The 25,427-nt window shown below is 51.5% G+C and overlaps 1 protein-coding gene and 1 long non-coding RNA gene across 3 annotated transcripts; one reads left to right on the top strand and one right to left on the bottom strand.

Annotated features, from left to right (window-relative positions):
* Window positions 1–860: 860 nt before the first annotated feature.
* Window positions 861–25,427, bottom strand: KY (kyphoscoliosis peptidase). 2 transcript variants are annotated; one of them, XM_013099363.5, is made up of 14 exons: window positions 25,273–25,427; window positions 21,313–21,362; window positions 20,088–20,141; window positions 13,626–13,688; window positions 12,861–12,923; window positions 10,968–11,042; window positions 10,754–10,795; window positions 10,177–10,227; window positions 8,892–8,974; window positions 8,511–8,619; window positions 7,777–7,894; window positions 3,935–4,120; window positions 3,276–3,466; window positions 861–2,515 (listed from the first exon to the last, which is right to left on the bottom strand). In XM_013099363.5, the coding sequence occupies exons 1-14, from the start codon at window positions 25,311–25,313 to the stop codon at window positions 1,611–1,613; spliced, it is 2,031 nt and encodes a 676-aa protein (XP_012954817.2). In that variant the 5' UTR covers window positions 25,314–25,427; the 3' UTR covers window positions 861–1,610. The 2 variants fall into 2 exon arrangements, with proteins under 2 accessions (XP_012954817.2, XP_005019442.2); XM_005019385.6 differs by lacking the exons at window positions 20,088–20,141; window positions 21,313–21,362; window positions 25,273–25,427 and adding an exon at window positions 14,414–14,822.
* LOC106017067 (uncharacterized) lies at window positions 19,013–24,174 on the top strand. Its single transcript, XR_001190257.5, has 3 exons — window positions 19,013–19,912; window positions 20,230–20,459; window positions 23,476–24,174. It is a non-coding gene; the product is annotated as an uncharacterized lncRNA (long non-coding RNA).

Raw genomic sequence — 25,427 nt, 5'->3', positions numbered from 1 at the left:
AAAAGATCTCTGCTATGCACCAGGATGAGCTATAGGGCAGTCTGAATTTAGAGAGAACGCTTGATTTAGCCTTCAAGGTCCTAGGCAATCAAAACATCCCAGAGTTTTGCTTGCATCCGTGCTGTTCAGTCTGTGTTGTTGCCCAGGGAGTGGATACCTGCTGGGCTCCGAGGCTCATTAGTGGCCCTGCAGCGAGCTGCTGCCAGTTTTTGAGGGCAAAGACACTTAGCTGTTTGGGGAGGACTTAAAACTTACTTTCCTGTTGTGTGTAGCCTCCTTGTCTCAAAGTACAAAAGAACCCAAAGCATTGCTTTGCTCCTGGCATCCTACAGAAAGCTTGGTTAGCTTACGCTTCGTGTTTATTCTGGGAGCTCACGTCTCTGACAGCCTGTGTCCTCCCCGAGGTTCTGCTACACGAGTGTGGCTCCCAGTGCCCTGCACACTTACTGCACCTGCTTCAAGCTGGGGCTCAAGGCTGCTTGCCTCCAGCAAAGCAAATCCCACACAGGAACAACCTGTGGATCTCGTGCAGAAAATGCAGTGCCTTTGTGAGGAGGAATTTGTATCATTTGGTCAATGAAATAGAATGCAACAACAAAGCACATTTATTTCAAATTCAAGCTCAAACATAATATCTGCCAGGCCGCACTAACACAGACATTTGAGTTTTATGGATCTCGTGGTGTGTACTTGTGGTGAGATCCACTAGAAGACCACCTTGCATGTGTATGATTTTTCCAAGAGCATAGCACTGGATGTTTTTTTTTTTTATATGATAATTATGTCACTTGGCCTGCTGTTCCATTTAGCCCCTTAAGTTCTTTAGTTCCAGTTTTGCATATACAAGTAAGACGAATGAGTGATTTCTGAAAACTTTATTCTCCTTTTACTGTAGTTTTAATTACAGAAACACCACTATGCTTGAGATACGATTACAGTGCTAACATTACAGAAAAAGTGCTTACAATTCAAATGCTCTAATATAAAAAGGTAAAAATTATTTTGTTGAATTTAAGATTCAGTGTAAGAAGTCATTTCGCAGTATCACTTAAATTTGTAAGACAATGAAGTGCACAAGAAAACTTCACTTTGTGTCTCCTTCCTAACAGTTCTTTCTCCTGGGATGTATTTTGCAACTAAAGTTATATAGAAGCCTGCTTTAAATATCCTGAAATTCCTCATGTCCTATATTGCTGCTGAAAAACAGAGGGTACTTCCTTCATCCTGCCCCAAAATTAGGTGGATTCTTCTCTTCAGTAGCCATGATAAGACTTCTCCTATGGTCCATAATTTGGAAACTAGCCATCACTGTTAATGTGTCGTGAGCTGCGTTGTGATAGCCAGTCATTTCCATCAAAACGTCAGTCTGCATGATGTTACTGAAACATAGGTGAGGGGTTTATCTAATTTCTTCCACTGCTGCTCCCTTCATAAAAGGATTTTCTGCCTCCTTGTACCCCTTTGAGCCCTTGATCTCGCAAAAGCGCACAGATGTTGCTCTGCATTTGTCAAATGAATGAACTTGATTGAGAGAGCTAATGATCTCTTACAGCTGTATTGTTTTCAGGCGTGTTGGTTCCTGCAGGAGAGCTGGAGTGAAGGAAGGGCTGCTACGGGGTCTCAACCGTGTACTTGAGGACGTGGGAGTAGAAGTTGTGGTTGGCGTTCTCCTGCACCATAACAAACAACTCTGTGCATCCGGCAGTGTTGCAGGTTCCCTCCCAGAAGCCGTCTCTGCTCAGGGTCAGCGTGTGAGTGTCCTGGGCCTGAACTAGCACCTTTGATATCCCGTGCATTTTGAGTTTAAACTGCACGTTGCGGTTGGCTGGCAGCAGCCCGGAGAGTGGCTCCAGTATTTCGTAGTCGTTCGCCCAGTTGCTATAGGTCTGAGGGAAAGCCGGCCACTTCACTTCGTTGTTCAGGCAACTGATGAGGTAGTTGAAGACGTAGGTATAATTGCCAGGATCTGACTTCTTCTTGGAAAAGAATTTCAGAACAAATTTCCCTGCATGGGGGAGATGGACCAGAAACTCAACTTGGTTGCCACGATGGATTTGCATGATGTGCTGCCTTCTCCTGTCCTCTGTCAGGCCGCTGTTATCAGACTGCAGCGTGGGTAAGATGCTTATGTCCTTTCCCAGGGTGAAGGTGAAAGAGCACCGTCCATCGTTGGTGTGGACGACTGGGTCGGGCTGTGACGGCCTCAGGAACCCCTGGCGCTCTGAGAGCCAACTTGGTCCAACGGGCTGGTGTAGGTCCTTCGGGAAGTGAACGCTCTTGTCCACAGACTTGCACTCGACAACATACTGCAACACGTGGTTGTAGACATCTTCTGGGGAGTTGGAGGACTTGGCAAAGATCTCCAGTTCCTGGCGCCCTGTACTCTGTGGGTAGATCTCGAGCTTCATTCCGTGTTTCCTCAAAGTCAGTAAGCCATGTTTTTCTCTTCCCTTCAGCGAAAATGTAAATAATGTGGAAGAGCGGCAATCCACTGATATGGTGGCGGTTCCATTGACTATGAAATATGTAAGAAAAGAAACCACATCAGAGTTTCAGTGCATTTTTTTTTGCATGTACATACCCTGTTCCAGAAGACTAATCTGTCCCAACGGATTGTCACTTCCCTATCAGTAAAAGAGAGAGCTGTGGCTGACAGGTCACCTGTTTACAGAAACTGGTGCCCCTCAAAAGAACCAGGTGATGAATGACCTTTTTTTTTTGGAGGTGTGCATTAATCCTGCTTTGATATCAACTGAAATGGAGCTGTGGTCCTATAGAATATGAAAACCTGTGAGAAATGCAACTGCAAGTACTGTCAGCCTGTGTGGTCAAGAAGGGCTTAGTTAGACGTGGCCAGACCCGATTTCTAGTCCAGCAGCCATTCCAAGAAGCTTCAGAGAAAGGTGTAGGAGTCTTGCAGTACACAGGCATGAGATAATTGACCTCCCTACGAGCCTGTTCCCAAAGTGCTTGAAGACAACATTAAGTCCTAAAATGTTGCTGCCCTTCAGTTTGAACTTTTGTGTTCTTGGCATTCATAAAAATGGCTAACTATTAAAATTCCTGCAGCCCTTTTAAAATCTGAAGATGGTGACCTGAAATGTGGGCTCTTTGGGGCAGTGAGGTTACCTGAATGGTTTCGTGTTAAAATTGCTGCTGGATGCTGCAGGGTGCTGAGTATCACGTAAAGAAGAGCCTAGTTATATGTTGTTCAGTAAGTCAAACTTTTTGAACACAGAAAATTGTTTTAATCTCATTTTCAAGGCAGGGATTACCTGTTTGGATGATGGCTGTATCTGGGTGCACAGCCAGCAGGCCCAGCTTGTAGAAGTCACTGTTGTACATCACGGTAGTCTCAAATTCCTTCAGCGTCAGAGCTGGTTTGAGAAGCTGCCAATTACTGTTATCTGGGAAGTGATCGTTAATGAACAGAGCTGGGTGAGTCAGAAAATAAAACTCGTTGTATCTGGAAGGAGAAGGAAGAGATAAAAGGAAAGTGAGTAATTATAAGCAGTTACTTCTTCCGCCGCACAGTGATGGTGGTTTCAGTAGGAGGAAGTCAGAGTGTTTGGGGCTGCTGAGAAGCTGAGCTCTGTGGGTTTGAAACTCTCCAGGGAGAGAAGGAACCTCAGCTTTGGTTTTCTATTTCCAGGGCAAAATGCTGAGCTCTTGTATAAACCCAGGGTATTTGTGCTGTCCCCTGCAACCACGGGCCCTGAAGAAAGAGGGAGGCACCTCCTCTGGGGCAGCTGAAAGCTGTGAGTCCCACTGCTTGCTGCTCGAGGTCACCCCCTTTCCACAGCAACGAGCTCCCTCCCTTGGACAGGCAGCCCAGAGGGTGAGACCTAAACTTTGTCCCCGGTGTCTCTTAGCACACCTGCTAGCTTGCCTTTGTGGTAGGTTTATGTATTAAATTAGAGAATTGTTTCTCTACCTGAAGGTGAACTTGTCAGAAGTGTCAACATTACCGCTTCCCCAGGTGCTATCGAGTAAGTGCCACCTTCCTTCCAGGTAGACGGCGTTCCAGGCATGGTTGGAGTCTCCCTCGAAGGCCTGCCCAACCGTGTACCCGTACCCCTTAGAGTATCCTGATAGCTTCATGCACTGGATTCCTGCGATGCTAAAAGAGAACAACGAGGTGCAGCAGGACATTTTGGTTTTAAATCCTTCAGTGTACTTCTGTGGGAGGACGTGAGGAGCCACATCCAGCGCATCCACAGAACTTTAATTCTGTACTGAACGGGAGCACAGCCCCCCACAGCGTCCCACACCAGTGCCAGCACACCACAGGTGCCTGCTCCGGCCACGTGCCGCCCAAAGCACTGGGCTCATTGCACCTCTGCTGGGCCGGTGGCTCAGCCCTGAGCATGGCACGACCTCCTCAGCCCTTCCAGAGGCAGGAGAGTTCTCCCCATTGCCCAGTGGCATCAGGTGGAGACTGTGCCCTTCTGGGGGCTGGCTCCGTGCAGGGCAGCAGAGCACAGGACAGCATGAGGCAGCGACACCCGAGGCTGTTAGCGTTGCCCAGTGTTGCGTAGAGGTCTTCTTTCCCTTGTAGCTTTTGCACAGAAATTTGGAGAGAGGGTCCCACGGGAGGAAGGGGCCCTTCTCTTCCAGTTCTTGCACGTTCCATCTCTTTTGCCTGATGCGCCATCAACTCAGTCTTTCTGGGGGAGGATGACAAAGATGAGGTGCGTTTAATTGCTCTCTGTCTTGTTCCTCAGTGGGATCCCTTTGATGCTCTCCACAATTAGCCCATGTAATTATAAATTAAAACTGCATTTGTTCGTGCTCTCTCTAACAGTAGGCCCAGTGTTTGACACCAGCCAAGATCTCTTATACCTCCCAGGACTGTGGAGGTTGATTTAGTTTCCTTAAAGAGTGACCTTGTGCTTGCCCAGGGTACAAATGATTAAATAGTTTCCCTCTCTCTCTTTTTTAAATAATGAATACTTGTTGAAGTGTAAACAGGATTTAAATAAGCAATGTGTTAATAAGCCCTCTGCTGTTGATAGCAACGGATTCTAATATTGGCCTCGTATTTCAGCATTAATCTAAACTTACTTCGCTTAGAGGATTGTCTTTTGTGTAGGATGGTATTGACATTTTTCTTCTTCATTGAAAAGTAAGCTAGCTGTAACAGCTACCTTAAGTAACAAACCGTGCATGCGTCAAGATCAAGACTGTCTGCATAACGTGGGTTTAATTCAGTGAGAAGAAAAATGATATTTATGGGGAAGATAATTAGCATGCTTGTTAAGACGCCTGGGTCTGATAACTGAGATACTGGCTGGTAATTAGCAGTTTGGCAGTGCTCGTAGGGAAGACCACTTTATTCATGGAGGGGATGCCTGTGTAGAGGGAAGACAGCCCCATCAGCTTCACACGCAGACATCCTAGCGCCTGGAAGACCTTGTGCTACTTAGTTATCTGTTCCTCTGTCGTTGTGAAAGGGGAACTGAGAGTCAGCTGGGAGCTGGCTGGGCAGCCTGCAGAGAGAAGACAGAGGTGTACGGGGAGGAGAGCCGTGGCAGCGCCCTGTTGCTGCTCGGTTGTCTGGGTGTTCGGACAGAACACCAAGGGACACCTTCTGCCCTCCCTTCTGTCTGTGCTCTCGCTTAACATGAAGCTAGCAAAGGTACAGCAAGAGTCCCTGCTTGGATGTGCTGAGTTTCTAAGAGAAAGGTCAGAGCATCTCAATTAAGTCTCCTCAATAAGATGGACAAAAGCACACTAAAACCTCCTGTAGGAACAATCCTCTACTGGTGAAGAGAGTGAGTGATCACGTCTCCGTTCTTGTATAAACAACTTTACACAGGTAAGTTAACCGTGCAGAAAGAAGATGGAGAAGGTCTCCAGAAATGCCTGATGTGGCAATGTGTTGGTAGGAAATACCCTAAAAGCAAGGTGGACAAGAAGAAATGCGTTAAGGAACTGTTCTCAACATCTGCTCAGTGCACCAAGGTGGTTAAGCCTAAAATGCTTTTCGACTTCAAGAAAAGTAGGAAATAATCTGGGTCTTGCTGTAGATGTCACTTGAATTCAATGGCAGCCTCTTCCCTTTCATTTCAGGTTGGCTTTGGAGATTTCATTTGAAAAAAAGAAGCAAATCTGGCTTCTCCAGAGGGAGGCAGTTGTACCCAAGAGCCAGGAACAGCCACAGACTGTAGAGAGGAAAAGGAGAGGATGGGCAGCCTGGGCTATTTGCAGACCAACTCTGCACGAGGAGCAGCTGAGTGGGCAGTGGGCAGACCCACTGTGGGGTGTGTGGCCAGCTCTGCTCCTGTGGTTGTGCTGAAACCTCTGAAGAGCAAACAATTGTTGTGCCTTCGCTGCTGCTGCTGCTGTGAGCGTTTCTCCCCAGGTGCTCAGTGCTAGGCTTGCCTGAAGTTGAACTTGGGGGTACTTGTGGTGAGGGGTGAATTGGGCTGTTTGTTAAAGCTGCCTTGGTGGGAGCTAGGAGAAAAGGCATGTTAGAAAACCCAAATCTGTCTCTGAAAACTTTTATATAAGAAGGCTGCTCTTTGCCTCTCACCTTTATGCTTAGACTCAGTGTAAGACTTGAATGGTGCATGAGAAGAAAGAATGAGGAAATTGTCTTGCAAGAAGGAGGTGGCTTGGGTTATAGTTTTTCAGGAGAGGAGCTGAAATATTTAGCTAATTGTCAAAAGTGATAGACTGCATGACTGGGAGGTTTCCTGAATCACGGAATGAATAATCAACCTGGATCTGAGGAATGAAGGATGAATCAACAGAGCCTTTAAATAGTAAAAAAGATCCTTGGAAAGATTAATGTTTTTAATGAACTAAACATATGCTTTCTAATGAACAGATGATAATTTCCCCCACTTCTAACCGCTAATAACTGTTTCATAATATGCAGTTATAAATTCATACTTCATCATCCCCTTTCTTTATTTTACTCTTTGGTAAGCAGGATCAGGTATCATGGGATATGTTATTGGTTGGAAGCATTTACCACATTAGCATCATTAGCATCTGTCACAGTATTTATTTATTTATTTTTAAATCTGGCCTTTTCCTTCTAGATCTTGTTTATCTAATGGTGAAAGCCTTCCTAAATCTTTTTGCATGGTGTGGAAAGCCAATTGTTACGTACATGTGCCAGCAGGTGACTGATCTTCCATTTTTCCAAAGCCTGTCGGTGGAAGCTGGTCTACCGAGAAGAGGAAGGCACAGCACTGCCTCACAAACCTGTGCTCTAGGAAACTACACAATTGCTTTCTGGTGCTAGGAGGCCCCTTCCAATTTTGTGCCGCTGAGTCATCAGGGCAAGTCATCTCCTGCGGACACCCTCTCTCTGTAGGGCCGTCCCTTCCAGCGGAGAGGGCACCTGCAGAGGGCTCTGGGCGAGCTCCTGCTGGGGCTTTGCCTGCCTGTGCCACAGGAGCATGCTGCAGGCAGAGTTCCCTTTTGTCTGAGGCTCGCCATGCTTTTAACCTTCACATACGGACACTCGAAGGAAAAACCTAGCCTCTTCTAACCAAATTATCTCCGTGTTTTCATCTGCCATTATGTTAATGCGATGCGAAGCTCAGCAGATGGCACAAAGCAAATTATGCTGGGGAGGGGAGGAGGAGGGAGCAAAATTGACCTTTCCAGGACTTGCTGGTTTCCCACAGCATGGTTTGAAAGCTGAAGTTCTGCGTCCTGCTTAAAGTCACATCAGTCAATGCAAAGGCAGACAGAATAGGCACGGAGATGACAACAAACGTTAACCCTCCCTGGCACCAAATGTTCCTGAGCTTAATTTACCTGCACATTTGCTGAAAGAGCGCAGCGTATCCCTCACAAACGCTCTTCCCCCTCCGCAGCACGTCTATGGGACTGCACAGCCGCTGGCTTTTGTCATGGAAGCCCACTACGTCGTACTCTGCGGGAAGGAGCACAGGCTAAAGTTCATCCAGAAGCCCGAGGCAGCAGGCTCGGTGGGCAGCAGTAGCAACTCTTGCTTTGTTTTCCACCTCCGTGAGCGCAAACGAAGCGAGATGAGCTGCAGCACGTATGGCTCATTTCATTTTTTTTTTTTTTTTTTTTTAAACTGGTTTAAATCCACATCTTCCCCTAAGAGCTTGTGCATGTCCTATGCAAAATGCAATCGGTCTGCAAATCCAGTGGTGCTGTAGGGCTCTGGATGTGACAGCCAAGCCTCTGGTGCTCGGCAGCCTGGCTTTGTGCTTCAGCTGCTTTGATGATGGGGACTGGTATGGTTGCACCCTCGAATACATTGGGTAGGCGTTACAGAGCCACCATACGGAGAGAAACCATTTGCACAATGCCTTGTAGGGCCTGGCAGTGCAAGGAGGGGGAGTGTGGAAACAGAGATGGTGAGATAACCTCTGAAGGTATTTCTGGATAAATATATCCGGAAAGCGCTCCTTTGCGCCTTCTATGTGAAACCACCCACAAGACACAGAGTGAATCGCAGCGGCAGCGTAATGAGACCAGCAGCAGCAGCGTTACCTTCTCTATGGAAGACCCCGACCCACCTATGTGATGGCATATCCACATCCATATGACGCGGACTTTCTCCAGGTCGGTCCGGGCTCGTTTAAGCAGGGCTTGAACAAGCTCCTCTATGCTGTTGTTGACGTTCACCTGTTTGGGAGGAGGAAGTGTTGGGTGAGATTGGGGTGAAGAAATGTTGTGGCGGACACCCCTGCCTTCCCCATCCTTTGTCCTGCTAAAGCTGGTGAGACCCCACCTGCCGGGACGCTGCTCTAGCTCGAGCTTTGTTAAAAATAGAAGCACAGAGCTGTAATTCCACGTTTCAAGCAAGATGTATTTTTGGTCACAGGTTCCCTCCCAGAGTGGGATGTCTGCTGCTGGTGTATGCAGGGAAGAGGGACGGAGGCAGAAGCGAGACTTACTTTTAATGCGTAGGCATCCAGCTTCTCAAATTGCTGCAGATCTAGTGGCATGGATTTCAAAGAGGATTTGTCCCATGGATACGCTGGGAAGAAACAAGAGGGTATTGTCTGGGGAAGGGAGGGGCAGAGGGAGGGAGAGAGGGCTGTGGCTGCCCCCGGGGCCACGGCTGAGCCACTGTCAGTCCTGCAGGATGGCCAGAACTGGTGCTTGGGGACAGAGGACGTGAGGGCACCCGTGGAGGCTCCTCGCTAGCTGCATGGCAAGCAGGGCTCATCGCCTCCGCTCCAGTGGAGTTTGGGCAGGGCGGGAGGTACCCAGTGTCTTTGGAGCTGTGTGGCAGCACTGAAAATGCCTGGGTGCTGGATGTGAGAGCACAAAACACTGCAGAAACATCAGGGAAAACCTGTGCTGTGCAATCCTCTGCAAAGCAAGACTTTCTAAACAAAACCAGCAAAGAGCTGGGTTTCTTCACTCTGACACCTGTGCCCGCTGTGCTCCCCCTCCCAGCTCCCCAAAACTGGGCTCGGGCTCATCCCCCCCAGCTCCAGCCCCCGGGAGAGGCGTCCATCTCCCCTCCCTTCGCAGAGGGGCTATTCCTGACCTGCAAAGATGCTCTGCTAACATGAGCCCTGCTCTTCTCGGAAACCCCTGCCCCAGGGAGGGATTACGGGGCTGGGCGCTGGGTCCGGCTCAGCCCCTGGGGACGGTACTGCCTGCCAGCAGGACGCGGGCCACCACACTGGCTGTCCTGCCAAAATCAGGCTGCAAGCACGCCGCTTCTGCTCCTGTAACAGGCTGTTTGTTTATCTCCGTTTTCCCTGAAAAGGGCTATTAGGCTGACCTAAAGAGAGATAAAGCAGATTTACGCGCTTAACGGTTCCTACTCTACACCGCTCCGAAAATTACTTTTTGCCTTTTGGGAACTGGATGTTTTCTTAAAATTGGTTATCGGTTTTCATCTTTGTCAGGTTATAGCTGCAAAGGCTCCCCGCAGATGTGGGGTCCAGAATAACTCAGGCAGGCTCACGCTGTTAGCTGGGCAGCGTGCATTGTGCCCCTTTGTGTGCACGGAGATGTGAGATCGTCCCCGTCCAGCCTGTGGGGTGGTCACAGAGCCATGCAGGACTTGTGGGGGACTGGGAAGCTGGACATGCTCGTATTGGTAGAACCAAGATCACAGCTCCGTACCCTCCAGGAGCAGAGCAAGCCTGTTTGGGGGAGAGATTGGGGTCCCTGCCTGGGGCTGGACCCTCCTGGCATGGGTTGGGTGCAGATGATAGTTACCATGCAGGTCTTTCCCACTTGGTGCCTGCGGGGCTTCGGGCCTTTCGAAAGCTGGAAAATTGGAGAAAGAAGAATGAGGCGATCAGTTGTTGGCAAGAGAAAAAGAAGAAGTGAGAGGGGTGAATTCTGGGAGTCCCCAGGCTCTGTAGACACTGTGTTCCCCGGCAGTCGGATGCCTCCCATTGCAGCCCTGGGGCTGGGAACATCACACCCCAGCCAAGGCGCTGGTGGCATGGACAAGCTGGAAGCCTGGATGCTGCATGAGGCCCCTGTGCTGGCTTGGCCATAGATGGTGCCTCTGCAGGCAGCTGCTGAGGGTTTCTGATGGCCTCATATCATCGCCAGCTGTGTTAACCCTACCCCAGGAAGAGAAAGGTTTTGCTGTCACCAGCAGCTGCTTCTCAGCATCACTGCACCCACCCACATGGGTATGGCCACCACTGGGCAGTGTGGCCAGCGCCTGACCCCAAGGGCTGGTGACATCTCAAGAGCTTCAAGACACCAGCCCCACCAGGGGAGGAGGGAGCCACCTCCTCCTGGGAGCAATTTCCCTGGCTTGGAGGTAAGGCAGCCTCACCTTTGTTGTCCTGGCCTCTCAGGCTGGGCAGCCTCTGGGAACCTGCAATGATATGGGCACAATTAGTGAAAGTGCTGTGGGGCCGTGGTGATCAGCACCCCAGCTCCAGGGCTGCAGCATCGCCTGCAGCTCCCGGGAGTCCCCGCCAGTGTGGTGCCCATGAAGGGAGGGGTGTTCCCTCAGCCATGGGCAGGTTTCCCAGCTGGGAACGTACCTTTCCTGAAGGAGAGCTTCTTGAAGAGCTGCGGGGTGGTGTTCCTGGGATGGACCTCCACCGTCACCTGGGTTCCTGGAAGAAATGGTGACAAACGTGCTTGGAAAGGGAACACAATCAGTGCTCAGATGTGAAGGAGGGCCAAAGGGTCGGCGTGCCAAACCTGGTCACATCCACCCAAACATCGCTGAAATGACACAATCTTAGCAAAACAGGCGGCACCTCTGCCATCTGAGAAGGTACCAAAGTGCTCTGCTTTCCTGGCAGAACAAATAAAGCATACTGTAAGAAAACCTGTAGTCACCTCTGACATGGCTCTCAAAAAAATTCTCAGTTCTCAAAAAAAAAAAAGAAAAAAAAAAAGAAAGAAAGCCTGTTATAGTGTAGCAGGTGTTGAAGCAAGCGATAATAAAGCAGAGGTCCTCAATGAGGATCATGTGGCAGCTTAAAGAAGGGGTTTATTGCCGTATTAAGTAGTTCTTGATGGAGATACAGTAAACAGAGAATCAATGTCTCATTGATTTTTCTCAGAATAAAATGAAAAAAGGCTCAAAGCTATGGAAATGGCTTGGTTTGTGGTATGAAAACCTTTGGAAAAGGCCATTGCCTGCAAGGGGCAGTGTTGTCTGAGAGCATTGTGCTCTGCGTGCCGTGATGCTCCCAGACAACCTCCCTGGAAATTCGGGGTCTTTTGCTTAAAGCCTCACTCTGACCATGAGAGAGAGACACAAGGAAGAAGTCAGGAAGTGTTACAGGAGCTACCTGAACTTTCTGAAAGAGGCTGCACTTCAGGCAAGCATTTTAGGAGGTTTCAGCTGCCCGAGTTCCCACGCGGGTGGGCTCGCTGGGCCAGGCAGCATGGGGTTATTTTGGAGATGAAAGGTCAAAGTGTGAATGCACTTCGGGGCTGCCAGCACGTTGTACCTGCTGCCCCCAGCAGCTCTAGCCAGAGCCTCGTGGTTTTTGAGGTTTTCCCTAAAACCCAGCTCTTGGGAGCAGCTAATTAGGTAGGAATCTGCACTCTCATTGAATAATAAGTTTTTCTCAGAATTTAACTTTTTAAAAAGTTTTCTTTTATCTCCTGTGGTTTTACAGAAAAGTTCGATGTCCTTAAATCCCAACAGCAGAAGGCAAGAAAGACTGTAAAAACTATACAACCCTTTAAAATCCTAGAGCTTGGCTCCAGTTCTGGGATGCTTGCAGGTACCAGGGGGCCAAGATGAGGGCTGGTTGGTGTGTTTTGTTAGTTAATTTAAAGGTGAAATGATGTTGTTTCTCAAAGGCTTGCCTTTCTGCAAATAGTATGATTTCCTTAGATTTTTATATTTTGCAAGGGTGCTATTTCTCAGGATTATTCATATCTGTGGATTTTTGTGGTCTTTCTTGCCAATTCCCACTTTCTCAATTTTCCCCCCTAAATTAGAATTCTTTGTTTTCCAAGAAACAAATTTAGCACACAAGAATGCTTTCTCCCAGTAAGCTTAAACAATGTTTAACAAATGATAAAAAGTAATCCCACAGTAAATGTTCAAAGTGCTGCACCTGTTTCCTTAAAAACTAGAGAGATGAAATGGTTGCTGATGTTTTTATGGTGTTTTCTGCTATTCCTAATTACGACGCCCTCCATAAGGAACTGGGAAGTCTTTAGCTGTGAGCCAGAGGAGCGCGTGAAACTTGAGATGGTTCCACCAGGAGAAATAAGGATGTTTGTCTGTCCTGCTGCTTGTCCCCTTCCATCTGCACTGAAATATCTGGCATTGGTTACATCCATGCTACGTCCTGGTTTCTGTTTGTGTGGGGTGTCCTGTGGGTGTGTTTGTTACAAACCAGCTTGAGCAGGAGCTTGCTGAAGCCCTGCTCTGAAAAACCCATGTACTTTGGCTGGTCACTTACCTTCATTTGTATACGAAGTAATGGTTTGCTTCTGCTTGTAGGGCTCCTCGGAGGCTTTCTGGCCTGTTCATAGGGAGAAGAACATCTCAGTGCCATGAGGAGAGCAGTGTCAGCTTGGCAGTGCAGTAAGGATGAGGAAGCAGGCTTGCTTGGGGCACGGGGCAAAATGATGGGATGTGGCCCTGCTCCAGAGGCTGGTGCCCAGGTGGGATGGTTTGAGGAGGGCATGGGCTGGAGCTGCTGGAGCTGTGCTGCCCTTCCAGGCGGTGGTCACCCAGATGTGCTCGCCCTGTTGGGCACAGCCAAAATGTCCTGTGCTTGGGAGCACGGAGAGGTGCGGGGCGCCTGGAAGCGGTGAGGTCCCTGAGCGAGAGCATGGCGCAGTGCTCAGCATCTCACCCGCAGCCCTCCCCTGTGTCCTGTGCTGGGGAAAGGGGCCCATCGAGATGCTGATTCAGGAGGAACGTGTTAACCTCTGTGGTGCCACGGGAGAAAGAGTGCTGCCTGCTCTTCCAACACTGCTGTGCCACCGGTGTCAGAAGCGCATATCCTGGCCGTGCGGTATAGGAGAACATGCAGGGGACCCCCCATGACCTAAGAGCCCTGTGCCCACTGAAGCCTCCCAAGGTGCTGTTAGGAGATAGTTTGCTTCAAACATGTTGCTGTCTTGAGGCAGAGCTGGGCACTACAAGATTGTGGATGGGCACTGTGTACTGTTTTTTGGTAGGGGGGTGTTCCCATGTGCGGAGTGAGGAGACAACTTACCACTAAGGTCTCTCCCCTGTGCAGGTTGCGGTCTGTTGTTTCCATTTCCATCACTCTGTAAACCTGTAAAACATAAATATGAGTCTGTGCTAGCACTGCAGGATGTCAGCTGGGCGTTATTTCCCAAATAAATGAGCAGATGAACACAGTGGTCAGGTCTGTCCCTGCAGCTCCCTTCCCTCTGGAGACCCAGACCCAGCAGGCATCAGCCCATCTGGAGGAGCCAGCCTTTCCCTAAGGAATTTGAGCAGAAACACTTTTTTTTTTTTTTTTTTTCTCTTTTTTTTCTTTTATTTTCTTTTTATCCCCCCTCCTTTTATTCCTGCAGGGAAGGTCCCCTTGCATTTGCAGAGCATGTTCTCAGCTTTTTGGAAGATCCCCTGAATGCTAGGAGCTGGGCCAGGGAGAGTGGCACGGACTGGAGCTATAAATGGCTCGGGGCAGCCACCTGTGGGGACAAAGCCTGCACACCCTTCGCACACAACGCTTTTGCCCCCGTGCTCTGCTGCTCGCAGGGCAGAGCAAGGTGCACGCGTGGTCCTCAGCGGTGGCCCGCGCACGTCACCTCCTCCTGCAGCTGCGGTGGCACGTGCCAGTGCCCAGAAGTGTGCAGGAGCAAAGGGCTCTCCTGCAAAAAAAGGGGAAGTTTGGGCATTTTGCAGCACATCTCTTAAAACAGGAGGGAGATGCGGAGGGGGAAAAGCCCAAGCTCTACTCCCAAGCTGCTGCTTGGCCCCAGCAAGCAGCTGGCGCCACACCTGCAGCCCTCCCCTCCCTTGGGGTTTTACCTGCGCTGTCTGTCTGTCTGTCCCTCTGCCCTTTCTGCTCGGGGCGGACGATAAGCATCATGTTGATCACCACGGTGCTGGGACCTTCCTTCAGGTCCACGGTACCCATCGCGGCAGGGCCACCGCTGAGCTGCCGCCACGCCGAGCTGCCCCGCTCGGTCACCATCCGTGCTCTGCCAACGCCAAGCCCTGTGAACTTCCTACAGCTGAGGAAGGAGCCGCGATTCGGCTGGGGGCTCTGGTTTCAGAGCGTGCCCTGGGCTCCCCCTCCCCTCGCTCTGCCCTTTCGGCGTTGAGCACTTGCCTGCACTCAAATCCCCCTCGCAGCTCTCTTGGCTTGGGGGGGATTCGCTTTCCCAAGCGGGCAGAAATCCTTAAAAGGCTTTCCCTTCTGATTCTGTCCCCCCAGTGGAAACTTAAAGGATGCTTAGGGACAGAAATAATAATAATGAGTGCTGTCCAGGGAGGTGGCTTGCTGCCGCGAAGCTGCAGCTTGGTGCAGCGGGGGGAGAGCTGCTGGAAACGGGGTGCATGAGCAGCCATTTCGGGCACACCAGGCAGAGGGAGTGAGGGGAAGTGCCCGGCGCCGAAGAGGACATCTGAATAATTCCCCCACCGGCTGTCTGCAGGCGCACCAAGTGGGAGCTGGCGCTTTGCAGAAAAATCCCGCTTTTCCAGCAGCTCCCCCAGCCAACAAAACAGGGCAGTGCCGCAGGGGTTAGCGGCTCCTGCAGCCCGCGTAAGGGACTGGCAGGGAAACGCTTTTCTAATTTTATCACTGGCCCCCGTCCCACCCCGCGCGGCCGCTGGCCCAGGGCGGCCTGGGCACCGCTGGGCTCACCGGGCAGGCTTGCCCAGCCACCTGGGGCTTGCCCGTCTCCGCTCCCCGAGATTTATGGCCGTGGTGACTTTCTGCTCGCCGCTTCGCCATCTGCCCGCTGGCCTTTAGTGCTCCCTTGCCTGGCTCCAGCCCCGGCCTGCAGCACCCTTTCCTCCCCGCCGTCCCCTGGCTTCTTGCATTATGCCATGAACGTGGGCTGGAGTGGGGCAGGCCCCCAAGGGAGTGCTGTCACGGGAGCTGGGTATGAAGCTGATGCGGTTTGTCCATGGTCGTGATGATAATTTATTTCTTTTAATGGTGCACTTGGATGCTCCTGGGCCGGCACCCGTACAGTCACCAGCACTGCTCTGCCATCACTGTCACGGCTGCCCTGCCAAAACGCGTGTCCAGAGAGATGAGAAAATTTGCAGAAATTTCCTGCTTTCCTAGAAATAGCGATCATCAGGAAGAAGGCGTTTCTTCTTGGAGGGCTTTCTCGCATTTTTCTTTGCTCATTTATCCCAGGGGGGATTTCTGTTAGTGTTTTTATCACGAAATGCAGGCTTTGCTTGCAGCAAGCGCTGCTCATAGGATCCCAGAGTCATTCTGGCTGGAAAAGACCTTCAAGATCAAGCCCAACCACCAGCCTGCCCCACCGAGTCCTATCACTCCAACACATCCTCCAGTGCCGGTTACCTGCCCCAGCCACAGCACAGGGCAGTCAGGAGGTTTTTTAAACCCTGCGACTTCTCATGCATGGGAAATCTGTCATTGGCCTGAGATAAGGTCACGGCCAGCAACAGCTGTCTGTGTGCCAGGATATTTTTGAAGCTAAAAATTTGCATTTTGAGGAGGGAAAGGAGAAAGGCTTTTATTGTCGTGTTGATTTTAAAATAAAGGCAGCTCTTTGAATTTGCTGCGGGATGCAAAACGTTCACCTAAGTCCCAGGGAGATGAATTAATGGCCAGAGAACAAGAGAAGCTATCAGACTGGCATGATTACATGTATTTACCACATAGCTGTCATTTCTCCAGGGGTGAGCTGGGGGAAGGAGAGCCCATACAAATGTAGAACAAGAATTAGGTTATTTGAGTCCCATTGGGTGGAGAAGAAGATTGCAGGCTGCTTCGCTGAGGAAAGCGCTTTAACTCTTCCGCAGGCGTTTTGCGGCTGGCGTGTCTCTGGCGGCTGTGCAGAAGGGGTGGTGGGAAGACCGAAGACATTTGAGGGTCTTTTACGTTCATTTAATCTTAACAAAGGCCACTTTGTTAAGTGGCCACAGATGACCATGGGCAGAAGAAGCGCGAGGGTGGCCCTTCTGCTCCATGGGGCATGGTCTCCAGAGGAGCTTGGCCTGCTCACCCTTGGGAGCGGGCTGCCCCTGGGCACCGCGTCCCCTTGGCTGTCACCAGTTCCATGTGAAGCCTGGGGACGTGAGTCCCCCCAGCAGGGGTAGGGGAACTGTGTTGGGCCAGCCCCAAAGGGCCTCTAGGTCGGGCCTGGTCCCTCACAGAGGCCTCTGGCAGAGGCCCGAGGCCAGCACAAGAAGAAAACAAAGTGTGCAAGGCACCACCAGGGTGGTGTCTGAACAGCCCTCTCCACAAAGATGCCCAAGATCCGTCTCCCGGCTCAGAATAGCTCATTTAGGGCTCATTAGTCCGTGCGTGTGCATATGTATTTGGTGCCTGTTGTTAGTTTTTTGTTTTTTCCCCACACATTGCTTTGCATTTGCAGCCATTGAATCTCAGCTGCCATTTTCCCTCAATTGTGGGCTGACTTTGAAGTGCCAGGCTGTGTTCGTGTTGCACCGGGTATTACAATGGCATTCTGATGAGTTTTAATCTACTCTTCTGGCCTGTCCTTTCCTTCTCCCTCCAACAGAGCTGCAAGACGCTGTGCTTATTCTCGTCCCGGCGGCCTCCAAACCACAGATTGCACAAATGCTCTGTTCGCTTTGCAGCTTGTGCTGTGTCAGCAGCTGTGCTTTATGATTTAAGACAGCAGCAGAACTTTCCACTGAACTATAAACCCCCGTGCTCAGTTTCCTGGTATCCACGTAGACAGGAGGTTAACGGGTGGCCAGGAGGGTCCCGTCGAGGCGGGTCAGGATGAATTTAGGTCACAGCAGGACGATGCGGCTGGGTGGTGTGCGCAGACGCGAAGCAGGTGCCACAGCCCCCAAGGAAGAAACACCACGGGGATTATGCTTTGGAAGCAGGATCTACTTGCCTCCTTTCTCAGTGTGAGAACAGGTGAGAGAACATGTGCTTCTGGTAGCAGGAGGCATCTCAGATTGTGTTGCTGGTCCATAAAAGCCAAGGCGTGTTGTTCCCAGGCTATTGCTACAGCAGAGCAGGGCCTATCTCCCACCAGTGGGACATGTGGCACTGCATGGACACCCTGCCCTTGTCCCCAGCACAGAGAGGTACCAGCACATGAGCTAACCTAAGGCTGTTATTTTTTTTTTCTTTTTTAAACAAGCAAAAAATACCAACATTTGTATTCTGCGGCAGAGACCTGGAAGTGTGGTCATGTACCCTCACCTTGCTATCCCCAGCCTTGACATTTTGTGTCCCTTCTGCAGGTGACGTCCCCTCTCCTCACGCTGCGGCAGCTGGATGCTGCTCAGTCTGAGCAAGAGCCGGGCACACGGAGCTGCTGAAGGGCTTTGGGCAGGACATCTTGCAGCACTGGGAGCTGTGCTGCCTTGTGTCAGAGCACGGATCTGCTGACCTTCAGCATGCTGCTCGGCTTGCTTTTTGTCGCTGCCTCTTCTAGAGGGGCAGAGCGATCCTGGCTGGGCTGAGCACCATGATTAAGGCACTGATTCTCTTAAAATCTTCAAACAACTCCTCCTTTGAAGGCAGACGGAGGACCTGTGGTGGACCCCATCCCTCTGACATCACGTGGAGGTCAGTGAGCTCTCCTGGCCACTGCAGGTCCCTAGAGAGATTTTCTCCCCTCTCAGTCACCATGGGACCAGCTCCCGAAATGTCCCATTCAGCCTTTCTGGGACAGTTTGTCCTTTAATCCCTATTTGCGATTTGGGGATTGTACCTCAAGGTGTCCTGGTAACCTGAATTATGCATTGGCCATGTCATGGGGCCACACGCCTTATTGCTAACCACTGGTTTAACATTGGCCCTGGACAAGCTGGGTTAACATCAAGGTACACCCGAGGTAGGCGGTGCGGTTACAAATGTTTTAAGAGACGTAGGTGAAGAAAGAGAGAAAAAACTTGGAATATCTGCTTGCATTAAACATGAAGGGGGGCTCTCTCCCTGAGCAGAATGGTTTTCTCAACACCCCCTTCTCAGAAACTGTGGCTCTTGTCTGGTGGAGATTTTATAAGGAGTTTTTTCCTAATGTCCTCCATAATACTCTGGCAGGTTTATTATTATTATTATTATCCCCTCCCCCCCCAACCCCCCCCCCAGAAGGCTATTTCTGGTTTATTCAGGGGAGAGCCTTGACCTTTCTAATTAAACAGGCAGTTTGTCACTTCCTGGGAGATGCAGAAGGTACTTTGCTAGACCAAGCATCATCTTTTGTGTTTTATCAACACCTCTCTGCTGCAGTGATGAACAACCTCCTTTTTCCTGCTGACCTGTAGCACACATCAGTTATCTCCTCTGCCCGATTACCCTGGTATTTTCTATCAATTTCTACCAGATGACAAACAACTGGAAAACATGTTTTTGGAAAAAAATACATGCAACTCATTATTAATGTTTTCCTGAAAGTGGATGTGGTAGTAATGAACTCTCCTGGTGTGACAGTGAGCCTGGGGTGACCAAACTATCCTTCCATAAGAATGGGTCTGGGCACTGGGAACACTGGGTTCCTCAGGAACATCTGTCTGCAGATGGGCACGCTGCTTGGTCGTGGTCACCTGGAGCTAGAGCTAAAGGACCCAAATGGTCATTTAGAGGCAAGATCATGACAGTTCTCATTGGGCTTATTTTTCCTGACCCAAGAGTCCAGGATGCCATGGGAAGAGCTGGATGCTCTACAGCATGGAGCAGAAGTAAGCTATGGGATGATCTGATGACAAAGGTGGCAACAGAAGCAGTATACTGGTGACTCAGGGAAACTGCCAAGGAAACTGTCTCTTGTGTTTGAGACGGTCTGTGCATGTCTGCTGCTGGTGGGACACCAGTGGTGTCAGCAGCAGGGGCCGAGCAGTGCGGCTGTGCTGAGACGCCTGCGTTTGGAGTCATCCTGGTGTTTCAGTGAGCCCTTCCCTGAACTGCACCTACCAAACAGGATCCCAAGTGCCCCTGAGGTAAGAGCCTGGTGCTTGTCAGGACTGAATGAGCTGCCACGAAGCCAACAGGAGGCAGGTAAAGTTAATTTGGGTGGGTCAGGCCTCGTTTCCCTATATAAGGGTCCTCCAGGACTAGGGCGGATGCAAAGGAGGCCTCATGCCCCCCTCAGTGCATGACAGAAAGCTGGCAGGAAGCACATTCCCGAGGGGAGGCAGGACTTCCCTCCACATGTACACTCAAATTGTGGCCAAGAACCAGAAGGAAACTTTGCTGCTGCCTCCGAAGAGCCGCTCGGCTGGACCCCTAGGTTGAAGCCAGCAGGCTTCTGCACTGGCATGTTGCTCTGCTAGCTCCTGGAGGTGCACCAGGAGGAAGCGGAACCCTCCTGGTTCCCGTCAGCCTTCCAAAAGGTGGTGGGAGATGGGCTGGATGGGCTGCCTCTGATGGGCATCTCTAACTTTTCAGAGAGCTGGCAGGATGCTGGGGGAACCTAAGCAACATTGGCAGTGCTGAAGTGTGTCCTCTGTGCTCCAGGGGACAAAAAGCGTTCAGGGAGACTTCTCTGTTTGGATGGAATGAGCTTACCTGTGGGGCTGGGCTGCTGGGGTCGTCCTGTTTCATGTCTCACTTCCACCTGGGCTGTTGGAAAGAGGAGGAGACGTTATTAAGCTGTTTCCTGGAGCTGCTGGCCCGAAATCACACTATGTTTTTCCTTTTGCTTGCATAGTTTGGGGATGCTGAGCATTCATTGATCAGCATGATGAGATGGGCCTGGTGATGTGCATAGCACCTTGCTGTGAGGAGCAGACAGATTTCTGACAAAGAAGTGGCAAAAAAAGGGAAGAAAGCACAGCCAACGCCAGTGCATCAGAGCAAGTATTGCAGCCAGACCCAGAGGGTTAAAGCAACCCAGAAAGCCTGAGAGGATCCCTCAGGACATCTCCCAAGTGGACTCAGGTAATGAATTTTCACTTCCGTACTTTCATTATCATTGTTCTTAGCTGGAGATTTACCATTTGTCCCCCGCCAGCTCTGCTGCACATTATTTGTGTCATTGAGATGGTGGCAAGGACAGTGCTGCTCATGCGGCTTTTCTGCTGGGCACGTGATGGGCTCTGCTCCTGGGGCTCCTGCAGAGCCTGAGCTGGAGAGCTGCGGCCCCCGGAGCTGTGCTCAGCTCTGCTTCTCCTTGCCCAGAGCAGTGCCAGGGTGCCCATGCTGCTGAAGCCCTGTCCTGCCCCTGCTGCTCCCACCAAAAGCGTGCCTCGTGTTTAAGGGTGAGAGTGGATGAGCCTGGGTTCAGCACAGCCAAAGTCAGTGGGAAAAGTGTTGGCCAGCAAGGTAGTGTTGTCTTTTTTTTTTTTTTTTTTTTCTCCAGAAATATTTTGTTGCATCCTATAAATTATCTACACCTTTTCAGAGAGGTGAAGAGGACAGCAAATTCAGATTGCAGTGTTGCACTGCATGCGGGTGGCAGCACTTTGTGGTACCATGGCATTGGTTCCAATCAGAAGCCCTTTGTCATTGTTTATGCTATTTATTAGTGAACCGTTTCTGTAACTTTCTTGGAAAATACAGGACTGGGGAAGCAATGCTGGGTCAGTCCCATATTGCTCCCTGGTACAATTTCTTTTGGAGTTTATCCTCTCCCCTTCAGTGAGATCAGTGAAAGTGATTTCCTTTTTCCTGAGCACCGCGGAGCAGAAGAGGGATGGCAGTGTGCTCCGTGCACTGGTGATGTGCCTGATGTTCATGCTTCGTGCCAGCACCTCCCCACCTCCTGCCAGCACAGCTCCCGTGGTAGACTTACTGAGGTCGGTGGATTTGTCTTCCCCTTCATTCCAGCAGCAGCGGCACAGCCTGCAAGGACGACACGGCCATCAGCTCGCAGCCCAGGAGGACACCTCTTGCTCTCCCACCCCACATCCCCATCCGCCTTAGGGTTCCCAAGGAAAGAAAGACCCAACCAGACCCAACCCCATGGCACTGTACAGCTGCAGAAATGAGGAGCGGTCCCTGTTCAAGCATCTTCATCGCCCTAGAAGTATTGGTTTCGATAAGCGCTCCTGAAGCTGGCACGGTAAGGGTGGCTGCACCCAAGGGTGTTGGGCACCCTGAGCCTGAAGCTCATCTGCCCAGCACCCTGGGGTGCTGTGGGTGCACGTGCCAGCACGCCGACGGCTCGCTGGCTTGTCGGAAAGCTTTGCGCTCCCTTCCGAAGCCGCCGCTAGCCTGTCCCAATTGGTGGCCAAATGTCAGCGGATTCAAATCGCTCGCAGCACCTCGGCAGCCAGCTCCGTGCTCTTTCCATCAGCGCTGGCTCAGATGACAGGGCATGCTACCGACCCCCCCCGAGTATTATTATCATTATTTATTTGTGTCGTGGCAGTGCCTAGGAACATCCCCGCTGTGGACCGGAGGCCCTTCATGCCCTGCACTACCGCAGAGCAGGTTGTGCCATGAGCACTGCCGTGCGCTGTGAGCACCCAGCGCTGCTGCAGCGGCCAGCAACGGGACGGCTGGGTGAAAGCAACAGGTCTGCAATCCAGTGTAATGGGAAGGAATTGTTTCCCTGGATTTTGCTCTGCAAGACCAACTGTCTTAATTAGCTGGCTCCCCTTACAGTGTTTTTCAACTGTACAGAGACGAGCCAAGGACACATGAACGTAACGTGATCTAGGAAGATTCCCCGAGTGCCAGGAAGTTGGGGCCGCTCACCCGGCCACTGCGCTGCCTTTCTCTTTATGGATGTGCTCTGGCTCCCCTCTGAAGCTGTGAGAAGAGAGTTTAGGGCTTGCTCGTGCTCGCGGCTGTTCACATGAATGCTGCGGTAACTGGGCTGCCCGTGGCTGGTCTCTTCCCTGGGGCTCTTTGCAAGACTCCGCTCTCCCACCCCAGCCCTACAGGGACCAGGGGTCATTCTCCTTCCCAGTGCCCACCAGTTGTAGGAGGAGTGTCTGGGCACAGACTGCCCTTGGCTCCACTCTGCCTTTTTCTGCCCCCTGTGCCTCATCTCCCCCTGTTTAGGGACAATCAGCAGCAGTGGATGCTCAGCGGGACCTGTGGGCAGCAGGGCAAAACGAGGCTGCATCAGCAACCACCAGAAGGTAATCATTTGGTGATAATGAGGCTTTGGGCTATTTGCACAAGGTCCTGCTGGTGGCTCCAATCCCTCTGCCTTCAGTTTTGCTCTCCCTGCTGGTGACTGCCCACGTTCCCCAGCCTGGTGCCCGTGCTGAAGAGGAATCACAACCACACGTGGCAGAAGGGGCCACCGGGAGCCACTGGCGGTGCCCAGGGTGGGCTGGTGACCTGCTCAGGACCCTGCTGCGAGGCAGGGAGCGCTGCCTTCGCCCCATGGCGTGGTGCCCTGCCCAGGTGGCACGGCAAAATCATGTGAGGCGAGGAGCTGGGGGCTGACAGCATCCCCCGGCCAAGTCATCGTGACCATCTGCTCCGCGCCGTGCCAGGCTGACGGCTGCTGCAAAGAGCGTGCGTGCCGCAGAGTGCTGGGGATCTGGCGGTAACAGGATCTGACGGGCTTCGGAGAGGCGCTGACTCTGTCTTTTCAGCTCTGCCTTATGTATATTTATCTGCGTGTACAAATAGAGCGGGCGGGACGGTTGGGTTTCGCTCAGCTGTGCCGGGGCGGGATGGCCGAGCGGGTTGCTGAGGATGAAGCTCCCAGTGCCCTGTCCCTCTCCTGTCTGCCCCGGCCCCGTGCTGTGGGAAGAGCAGGGAGAGCGAGGCAGGGGGTCGGGCAGCCAACGCCTCGGTCAGAAACGTGACTTTTATCTAAAACGCACACCTTGGTGATGCAGAAAAAAGGCAGGAAAGGGCTTTCATTCGGTGCTGTGCCTTAGTCATCAAATACCTGACTCCACAGTTTGATTTCAGCCGACCAAATTAATGCAGGCTGATGCAAGGTTTTCTCTCAAATCGGTTTTGATTTCTTTTTTTTTTTTTTTTACAGGAAAACGTGCTATCAAAGGCTGAAACCTGGCAAAAAGATGGAATGGGGACCGTGTGGGTATGGTGCGCTGAGGGGCTCAGTGCAGCACGTGGCTGGGCTTGGGGCTGGCTGTGTTAGGAAATTTTCTAATGTTCTGTCTTTGAGCTTTAGCCCTCTTGTTTCTTTTAACTTATGAAAAGTGTAAGGCTGTTCCTAGCTCTGCCGAGAGCTTTTCTTTGTGAGGCTGCCCGGACAAACTTTGGGGACCTGCTCAGTGCTGGCTCTGGCCAGCCTAAGCCGACGTTAATTCCAACCGAGATTCAAAGGCTTTCACGAACAGACTTAAAGCCCAAGGTCGCTGCAACACATCAGCATTGAAAAGAACCATTTAAAAATAAGTTGTGATAACTGAATGGGATGTTCTCTGGCTGACCAAGCCCTGGGCACCTCGACTGGCTGTGACCTTGTGCTGATCTCCACTTGATCATTTTCCTTCCCTCCAGGAGGTGATGTGAAAATGAGTGGGGTCACGTTGGCGAAGCAGTCCCCTTCCCCTTGCTCCCTGCACCAGTTAATGAGCCACCAGCTCGGGTTTTAGTTGAGAAATGGGCTCCTGGTGCTTTTGGACTGCGGCGAGTTTGGATACATGAGCCTTATGGTTTGGACACTGAAAGTCAAAGAAAAAGAAACCTAAACCCATTTGACTTAAAGGTCACGAGACGTGGTGTCATGGTATTTGGGGTCTCGTGATTTTTAAATGTTAATGCTGCAAGCCCGGAGCCTGGCAATTCACTGCCAGTAGTTATCAGCAGTGAGTCGGAGACTCAGGTTGGTTCTAACCTGCCTCAGCAGAGGCTTGATGACAGAAAGTGACGTGTGGTCACGGCCTTCTTTACAGGGCCCATTACAAAGTATACAGATCTAGAGAGTGTCCCACACCCCTGAGAAGCGCCTCGAGCTGCTGCCTGTGTCCTGCAGGGTGAAGGGGCTTGTCCAGGAGCCTGGGGCTGGGCTCAGAGTCGCATTTCCCCCATCCCTTGATTTCCTGAGCCTTCCCCTCTCCCCCCTTCCCAGCCCCAAATCTGATACACGCATATACGAAATGCATCTGGATAAAATATACATATTTTGAAACACCCCAGGAAATTAACGGGGGGATACTGAGGAAGGCTGGCCCCACGCCAGCGCCTGCTGATGGATGGAGCAAACCCCTGGACACGTTGTGGTGGCCGAGCTGCCCCCGGAGGGCTGCGGTGCACGGGGTCACCTCGCTGCCCGCCGTGCTTCCTCCCCGGCAGCAATCACCGAGGGCATCAATTAGTCGGGAAAGGCAATGCTCAGCTACTCAGTTACTTGGTAACGCAGGCAAACGCTTCGATGCTGCCATACATTGCCCAGACAAGGCGAATTCGTTTCCTGCACCTGCGGTGCAAACCCGTCCATGAATCCGCGGGGCTGCGGGGCCACGGGGAGCACCGGCTCCTGTTCCCGGGGTGCCTGCCCGCATGGTGCGAACCCTGTGCTGCTGTAAGCACCTGATTAATTCCCCTGCTTTTAAGGAAGTGAAGCCACGCAGAAACGTGCCACCGGTAACAAATTACACGGTGCTGGTGCCACCGATTAATGCTTCGGGGAGAAGTACTCTGCCTCAGGCACAGAGCGCTTCTCTTCCCTAAGAGAGTTTGTTGCTGACGGCCACCCATGACCACCGTCCTGCCCCGAAGCTGCATAGGGGTGGCAAAAGGGAAAAGCTCTTCAAAATGGGGATTTTTATTTTTTTTTTTGTCAGCCTGCCCTGCCCGCCCCGCTCGCCGTTACCTCCTCGCCCAGGTGGAGCAGAAGCTCCTGATGTTCCCCATGCAGGTGGGGTGCGAAGGGGAGCTCGCCGTGTGCGGACCGGGGCAGCTACGGCCGGAGGAGGAAGCAGGAGCAGCACGCACTGACAGCGGGATGATCTTTGCACCCTGAACCCT

Source organism: Anas platyrhynchos, chromosome 9 (genome assembly GCF_047663525.1).
Source record: "Anas platyrhynchos isolate ZD024472 breed Pekin duck chromosome 9, IASCAAS_PekinDuck_T2T, whole genome shotgun sequence".
NCBI classification, from domain to species: domain Eukaryota; kingdom Metazoa; phylum Chordata; class Aves; order Anseriformes; family Anatidae; genus Anas; species Anas platyrhynchos.
Note: the sequence above shows the minus strand (reverse complement) of the source record. Positions and strands in the feature narration are given on the sequence as shown.